The sequence below is a fragment of the Bos taurus genome, chromosome 13 (genome assembly GCF_002263795.3).
Source record: "Bos taurus isolate L1 Dominette 01449 registration number 42190680 breed Hereford chromosome 13, ARS-UCD2.0, whole genome shotgun sequence".
Taxonomy (NCBI): Eukaryota; Metazoa; Chordata; class Mammalia; order Artiodactyla; family Bovidae; genus Bos; species Bos taurus.
The window spans coordinates 42,029,109-42,037,363 of NC_037340.1; the positions used below are offsets into that span (position 1 = coordinate 42,029,109).

General features: G+C 54.2%; 1 protein-coding gene across 5 annotated transcripts; it reads left to right on the plus strand.

The window, feature by feature from the left end:
* On the plus strand, positions 1 to 8,255 carry GZF1 (GDNF inducible zinc finger protein 1). 5 transcript variants are annotated; one of them, XM_005214414.5, is made up of 6 exons: positions 1 to 498; positions 1,205 to 2,604; positions 3,681 to 3,775; positions 5,195 to 5,362; positions 5,857 to 6,014; positions 6,277 to 8,255. In XM_005214414.5, exons 2-6 carry the CDS (start codon positions 1,226 to 1,228, stop codon positions 6,610 to 6,612), a joined length of 2,136 nt encoding a protein of 711 aa, XP_005214471.1. In that variant the 5' UTR covers positions 1 to 498; positions 1,205 to 1,225; the 3' UTR covers positions 6,613 to 8,255. The 5 variants fall into 5 exon arrangements, with proteins under 5 accessions (XP_005214471.1, XP_015329555.1, XP_010809607.1 ...); XM_015474069.3 differs by having other exon boundaries at positions 1 to 154; XM_010811305.3 differs by having other exon boundaries at positions 1 to 62.

Below are 8,255 nucleotides of genomic sequence, written 5' to 3' on the forward strand. Positions count from 1 at the left end.
GTCCGTCCCCAGGCCTAGTCCTCGGAAGCGTGTCTGCGGCGGCGGCGGCGGCGGGGTGGCGGGTACGCGGCCAGCGGGGCGGTGGGCGGCAGGCCTGGCCCCCGCCTCGCGCTCAGTGGCCACCCGCGGGCTGGGAAGCCGCCGAGGAGTCGGGGTCGGTTCAGCGGGCGGCGGGCTAGGGGAAAGGAGGCCACGGCCCCTGCGTCCGGAGGGCGCTGAGGGGCTGGACCGGGACCGGTGAGGCCGACCTAGGGACCCGACCGCACTGGGGGGACGGAGGCCGGGTCTGGGAGGACGGGCCCGACTGGAAGGCGGTGTGCTCTGGGGGAGGCCCAAGTCAGGCCCGGCCGCTCCGTGACCGTGTCAGGGCCCCTCCAACCCCGCGAAGCCTGCCCCGGGGTCGCCGGGCGGCCGGCGTGGCTGCCACCCCCACGGCGGCCTGGCCAGCCTCCAGCCCAGGAGCCGCTGTGGCCGGAGGAGCTGAGGGCCCTGCTCCAGGTAGCGCAGCTGGACCCCAGCGCTGTGCCCCCGATCGCTCCAGTGCAGTAGGACGGGCGTCCGGGGGTGGAAATGCCGTGGATCGTCCGCTACTTTCCAGGAAATTTTCTTCGTAGAAAGTAGATATTTTCTAGAGTCGGTTGTTTACAAAGTCAGACAGGGTTTGCTCTCCTAACGGTGGTGGCCATGTATTTTATCTGGTTTCCAGATCAAAGTGTTTGTGTTTTGGTCGCTAAGTCGTGTGTCCGACTCTTTTGCAACCCCGGGGACTCTAGCCGGCCAGGCTCCCCAGTCCATGGGATTTCCCAGGCGAGAATACTGGAGTGAGTTGCCATTTCCTCCTCCTGATCAAAGCAGCACACCTAATTTATTGTTGCTTTAAATTCTGTTTAGGGGGTCTGGGTCTGCAGGCAAATAACAGAATCACCTCGAGAAGCAAATTGTTGCTTTAACATATTTCATTAATAATAACTTTAGGACAGCCTTAGTCATTTTTCATACAAATGTCTCTGGAGGTACATTGGGACTTCAGAAAAAAATGCTAAGATGTGATGTGTGACTTGAAAGTGTACGGGAGAAAAGTTAGGTTTTTTAGGTCGTTAATCAGTTTATACCCTCTAAAGAACTGATATATAATCCTCACAGTTCTTATTCCTTCTGCTTCGGAGGTTGCTGTGCATAAATAATTCTTGGTTTGTGTTCAAAGGTGTTTCTGGGAAGAAGCAACATGGAGAGTGGTGCGGTCCTGCTGGAATCCAAGTCCTCCCCAATCAACCTCCTGCATGAGATGCACCAGCTCCGCCTGCTGGGTCACCTGTGTGACGTGACCGTCAGCGTGGAATACCAGGGCGTCCGGGAGGAATTCATGGCCCACAAGGCAGTGCTGGCAGCCACCAGCAAGTTTTTTAAGGAAGTGTTCCTTAACGAGAAGACTGTGGATGGTGCCAGGACTAACGTCTACTTAGACGAAGTGCAGGTAGCCGACTTCGCTTCCTTTCTTGAGTTTGTCTACACGGCCAAGGTACAGGTTGAGGAAGACCGGGTACAGCGCATGCTGGAAATGGCAGAAAAGCTGAAGTGTTTGGACTTATCCGAAACTTGTTTTCAGCTGAAGAAGCAGATGTTAGAGTCGGTACTTTTGGAGTTGCAGAATTTCTCAGAGTCTCAGGAGGCAGAAGGGAGCAGCGGCGCCCAGGTTACGGCTGCTCTCGCCCCTGAGGCCTGGGCAGGGATGGCCCCTGATGGCCCTCTGGCCAATGGGGTTGCCAGTTCTTTGGATCCCCCAGCAGAGAGAATCGGCAATGGCCTATTGCCAGATCTGCCCCCGAGGAAGTCCAGGGAGAAGCCAGACAAGAGGAAAGAGGTGGCTAAGCCCCCCTACCCCAAGCTCAGAAGGGCTAGTGGGCGGCTGGCCGGGAGGAAGGTGTTCGTGGAAATCCCTAAAAAGAAGTACACGCGCCGACTCCGGGAGCAGCAGAAGAGTGTTGAGCAGGACATGGGGGGCTGCGGGGGCCCCCGGGAGCCCAGCCCAGAAGCCCTGGAAAACGAGAAAGAAGCAGTCACGAAGGACGAGGAGGACAGCGGGGCTGGGGCAGGGGTAGAGGCCGCGCCGCCCAAAGTGGGACGAGGTGAGGAGGGGGACGAGGAGGAGGAGGAGGGAGAGGAGGGCCCGGGTCGGCGGAGGAGCAACTTCCAGTGCACGCGCTGCGAGAAGGCCTTCCTGTACGAGAAGAGCTTCCTGAAGCACGTGCGGCTCCACCACGGCGTGGCCACCGAGGTGGTGCACCGCTGCGACACCTGCGGCCAGACCTTTGCCAACCGCTGCAACCTGAAGGGCCACCAGCGGCACGTGCACAGCAGCGAGCGCCACTTCCCGTGCGAGCTGTGCGGCAAGAAGTTCAAGAGGAAGAAGGACGTGAAGCGGCACGTGGTGCAGGTGCACGAGGGCGGCGGAGAGCGGCACCAGTGCCAGCAGTGCGGCAAGGGCCTGAGCTCCAAGACGGCGCTGCGGCTGCACGAGCGCACGCACACCGGCCACAAGCCCTACGGCTGCTCCGAGTGCCCGGCCACCTTCTCGCAGCCCTCAGCCCTCAAGACCCACCTGAGGTAGGCCTGGGGTGGGCGTGGAGGCGTGGGCGGCTGGCGTGGTCCCCTCTCCCCGGAGGGGTCACTGTTCGGTTGCTCCTTCTCGAAGTCGGGGGGTGCTTCCATTGTCTGGGTTCTCCCTGGAGACAGATGCGGGGATGGCGCTTTCTGGGTGGGGCCTGGGCTGATGGGGACCCCAGCCTCCCGTTCAGGCTCAGGGGCCTCTCTCCACCCCTTACAGACCCCCATCACCCCTGCTGAGTCGGGCCAGAGACCCCAGACCCCCTTACTTTGGGACCCCGGCCTGAGACCAGCCAGGTGGTGCGGTCTCCCTGGAGACTTCAGCAGAGGGACACTTCTCTGGGCTTGGAGAGTGCCTGCCACCTGTCAGTCTGATAAGCTCCAGGGTTAGGACAGATAGGAATAACGTGTATTGATTCTGAAGTACAGGGAGGTGACATTCAGTTTTTAAACAAATTCCCTTCTGATGCTCAGTACTTATACTAGAAATTCAGACAAAGCAGTTTTCCACTCTCCCCGAGATCTGCCCTCACCCTGGGCCAGTCTGGGGGTGGTAGGTGGGTGTTCATTGTCCTTTCCCTGCCCCAGCCCGGCTCAGAAAACGTGGTGATGGTCACTCCGTCCTTGCCCTGACATGCAGGGCTGACGTGTGCGCCCTGGGGACCAGCTGGCTTCACGTGTTAACAGTTCTTTCTAGACTGTTACACTGAACTGGAAAAGGACAGTAAAGGTTTTGACCACGTGGTTCTTTGTCAGTCTAGGTGACTGTTCTTAATGAGGCAGTTTTATAAATACCATGCAGTGCTATTGAGTGTTTTAATCTGTGGAGGTGCAGCCTCTGCCTGCATGTGGGGCAGCACTAACCACACGGCATATTTGGGGGGCTGTGTGTCCAGCGGGACTTGGCGGTCTTGCCTCAGGCAGAGACTGACTTGGGGCTGAGAGTCCTGGGCCTCACTACCTTTCAGTCCTTCACATTCGGGCTCGTGGAGCAAAGGGTTTCTGCAGGTGAGGGAGGAGCTTGGTGATGGAGTGAGCTTTGGAACACAATCTGAATTATTCTGTTATGCTTTCAGAATTCACACGGGGGAAAAACCTTTTGTCTGTGATGAATGTGGTGCAAGATTCACTCAGAACCACATGCTGATTTATCATAAAAGGTGTCACACAGGTAAATATGCTGTTGTGATTGAATATATTTCCTGGCTGTAGAGGGAAACTGCAGTTTATTAGTTTAGATGTTGCTGTCTGCCTGGGGTTCAGGTTAAAGCCCGGACTTGCTTCCTCATCTAGTAAGTGAGCACAAGTAAATGAATAAAATATGCCCACTGCCTCCATGGCCATGACCTTTGTGTACTGCTGGTCCTGTGTCCTAGGCATCCAGAGGTACCCTGGTGTTTCAGCCCCATGTTCCCTTTCCAGGAATCTTTCTCAAAGAAACTGCTCAGAATGTGGGGAAAGCCATATGCTGTTATCTCCATTCTTGCTGTTTCTAATAACACAGAATCAGGAACAAATGGACTGTCCGGCCCCAAGAAAGTGATTCAATAATCGGGTAAATCCACCCCGTCCCACCCAGGACCAAGCGTTTGGGCCTAAGGTCTCTAAATATTATGAAAAATGCCTGTGCTTGGTTGTCAGCTTGAGAGATGCGCAATGAAGCATACAGTGAATCCCAGCTTTACTGAAAACCTGCAGACTTAGGAGTTACGAGGTGTTGAAGTGGTGGAATTATGGGGTTCTCAGAAGTTTTATGGTATAATTTCACTGGGCTAGGGAGAACGTTTAAGCTCACCATTCTGATTCTGTGCAGTGCTCCTGGGGTCAGAGCCCCGGGGAGTCCAGCTGTTGGGTACTGTGCTTATCACACAAGCCCAGTTCTTTCCTGCCTGCATTTAAAAGGTTTACTTCTCTGCACTGTCCTGTGAGCCTCAAGTTCAGATGGTGAGACAGGTGAGCCACTTAATGATGTGAACTCTAGACTGAAAAAGCAGAAGTGGTGTCTGATGAGAGTGGAGGAGGGGAGGTCAGGTCACACTGAAGCATTCAGTTAGAACTGGTCATTTGATGGACTTGCTAATATGTTCAGATTTTATTGAAGCCAGTTTTGGCATTTGAGAAATCAGGGCAAACCTAACAGAGAAGTCTAGGGCGCAGACTGCACAGCATGGAGGGTGGACGCCCTCCTGGTCCTCACCTGCCCAGCTGAGCGGTCGCTGCTCCAGGACAGCCACGTGTGTTCACCACAGACTCCGCTCCCTTCCAGAAGGGCTTCTGCTAGAGACCCACCACAGCCCTGTGGAAAAGTCCAACTTTTCCAGCAGGCTGTTCTTGTTTGGGAATGACTGCATTTCCAAAATGTGAGCTGGCTGGACATGCTCTTTCATCATAATCTACTGGAATCTTTCTGGGGATTTCAGGGGGCAGTTCCACCAACTTTGAGTGGGTAGCAAGTGCTGTACCTGAGTAGATGTTTCTGGGTAGTTTTCACAAGAGAAGGTAGCCCGCAGCCTGTTGGGGCACTTGGGAGGGTGGACCCGGTCCTCCCGCCTGTGTCACATCTAACTCCCTGTCTCCTCTCTCTGTGTAGGTGAGAGGCCTTTCATGTGTGAAACGTGTGGCAAGAGTTTTGCTTCCAAGGAGTATTTAAAACATCACAATAGGATCCATACTGGGTCCAAACCCTTTAAATGTGAAGTTTGTTTCAGGACTTTTGCTCAGCGGAATTCACTTTACCAGCATATCAAAGTCCACACAGGTATGGCTGGAGTGTCGCCAGAGATGGGAGGTCACTGTGCAAGAAAACATCCTGAAGGTTTTATTGAAAAATTATTTGGAATTTAACTTTACATTGTATGTCTTAATAGCATTTCCTGAGTTTCTAGTTTCTCTGACGAACTGGAACGGTCTGAACATGTGTACACAGATGTGGACATGTGAACTTTTTCAAACCTTCAGATTAGAACTAGGGGTGACGGTGTGCATGTCCTTTTGGGACACCACACGTGTGCATGGTCAGGTGTGACTAGAAAGTAGGTGAGCTGCCCACAGCCATTGCACCAGCTGTGGGTGAGGCCACGGCCCCCAGGGCCCCTTGTGGCCTGCGTGGGGGGGGGCGGGGGGGCACGTGTGCTCCTGCAGCCTTGCTATGGCTGGGGGGGGGGGGATGTTGCGGGGGTGCTACCGTGTGGCCACAGAGCAATAGGCAACCCCTTCCCCTCCTATCCCCCTCTTTCCATCCCTTCCCCTCAGGGGAGCGGCCATACTGCTGTGACCAGTGCGGCAAGCAGTTCACGCAGCTCAACGCCCTCCAGCGCCACCACCGGATCCACACAGGAGAGAAGCCGTTCATGTGCAACGCATGCGGGCGGGCGTTCACCGATAAGTCCACGTTGCGGCGGCACACTTCGGTAAGCCAGGCTGGCCCTGGGGGTGCTGCTTCCAGCTGTGTGGCCCTGGATGGCAGAGTGCCCGTCCTCCTGCCCTGGGGCTCTCCATCCGGGATGGGGGCCTGGTGCTGGCCGAGTCCGTTCTGACGGGGACCACGGTGAAGACAGGGGTCTGATGGGTGGAGAAGGCTGTCGGGCCCAATGACAAGTGGCTGTGAACCGGGGGTCTGCAGACCCTGGACAGGGACATGTGGGTGACCGCTGTTGTGTACTTGCTCCACAGATCCATGACAAGACGACTCCGTGGAAGTCCTTCCTGGTCATCGTGGACGGCTCTCCGAAGAACGGCGACGGCCACAAGACTGAGCAGCCTGACGACGAGTACGCGCCGTCCAAACTTTCCGATAAATTGCTATCTTTTGCAGAAAATGGCCATTTTCACAACCTGGCCACCGTCCAGGGCAGCATGCCTGCCATGCATGAGGACAGCCCCGCAGACCCAGCCTGCAAGTCCGACGGCCCTGTGGGGTCCCAGGACACGCTGCTGGCCACTGCCATCAGTGAGCTTAGCGAGCTGACACCACAGACAGAGCCAGGCCCACATAGCTCCGCTCTCTGACCCACGTGGACTGGAGCGGGGTCACCTGCCTGGAGGGTTCCAGCCTGCACTTGAGCACGGGAGGGCTGGATGTGAGCTTTCGTCAGGGGCCAAGAACTGCAGGCAAAGAAGTGGGCAGGGATGGCTTCCACAGTTTCCTGAACTGCTACCTGCACGTCGCTATCAAGTCATTTCTCAAGCTTTCCCTTAGAAATCCTGATCCGCACGACCTCAGCCACACTTCATCAGCAAACAAGGCAGTTAGCGTCGCCTCACTGACCTCTGGTGGCAGCGCCCTGATGCCCGGCAACCCTGATGCTCGCAAGGCCACGGTTACTGCTCAGCTTAATCATGGAGCAGAGCACCAACCCTGCTCTTGGAGCTGTGCACCAGCTTGCTGCCTTAGGCTTTGTGTAGGTTTGTTTCTGACACTTTAAAGCTATTTTTCTAACAAGGTGAAAGAAAACTGGGACCACGTATTTATTTCAGCCGTTTCTTTCCTGTCAAACTGAAGCCCATCAGAGATACTCTGGGCTGAAGAGATGAATGACAGCACTTGGCCCCCACCCCTGCTTGTAGGCCCCAAACCGAACACTTGTCAGGTAGCTGCTCGTAGCACACATGCAACTAGGAAGCTGGTCATTAAAATGACTTGAAGTGAAATGTGGCCATCAGGTTTCCTTCCTAAAAACCCAATTAGGTAAAAGCTGTCCTACCAAAGACTAGCAGAAAACAGTGGAGTAGTTTTTGCAAGGAGGTGTGAAAAAAGCCAGGGGCTGAGAACACTTGAAACATAGTGTAGTTCTTTTATCCATAAGCAGCAATGCAGTGGTTGTGGCAAATCTAAGAACACAAGAGTATTGGTAGTTTTGCTAGACTTTTACTTCATTTCTGTGATTTTTCAGAAACCCAGTGTTTTTCATTACTGTGTGAGGAGCCTAACACAGGCAAGTCACTGACACACGTTCCCCTGGGAGCATGAGCAGATTGGGCGCGCTCCTTCCTCTCTGATTAGCCTTAACAGTGGACCACGGAATGGCCAGCCTTGTCTTAAATGTGCCTGTCTCACGCTGGCCACTCTTGCTCAAGTGGCATTTGCATCCCGCCCCAGCCTGGTTCCTGACCTGCTGGCAAGGGCGGTTCACTGGGTGCACAGTGCTTTGACTCACAGGTGACCCAGATCAAAAGCAAAGAGTTCCTCTCACTAGTCGCTCTTTTTCTTACATTTTAATTTATTAAACTTGCTGTGAAAACACTCATTTTGTAAGAGAAAGGTACTTTATGTTTAAGTCTAAGATGGAGACACAGGCGCATGAAACGCCACAGGAAGACCCTAGGTGCTTTCTTCCCCGTGAGACGCTGACAGTGCTCCGGCGGCTGACACAGGCCACACGCCTGCTCCTGGGGTACTGAGTCCCACGTCTGTCTCCTGCTGTGACAGCAACACCCTCTTGTATTTACAGAACAGAAGTTATTTTCACACACGTTTTCTCTCAACAGAATGAATCTGCGTGCTGATAAACTGTTTTATGGGATAAAGTCATCTTAACGAGAAGGAATAATAGATTATTTTGTTACCTACTGGAATTAATTTTTGTCTTGAATTTGTTTTAGAGATTCTACAAAAGTTTTATGTGTTAATAAATGTTTGTTTTGTAAAAATA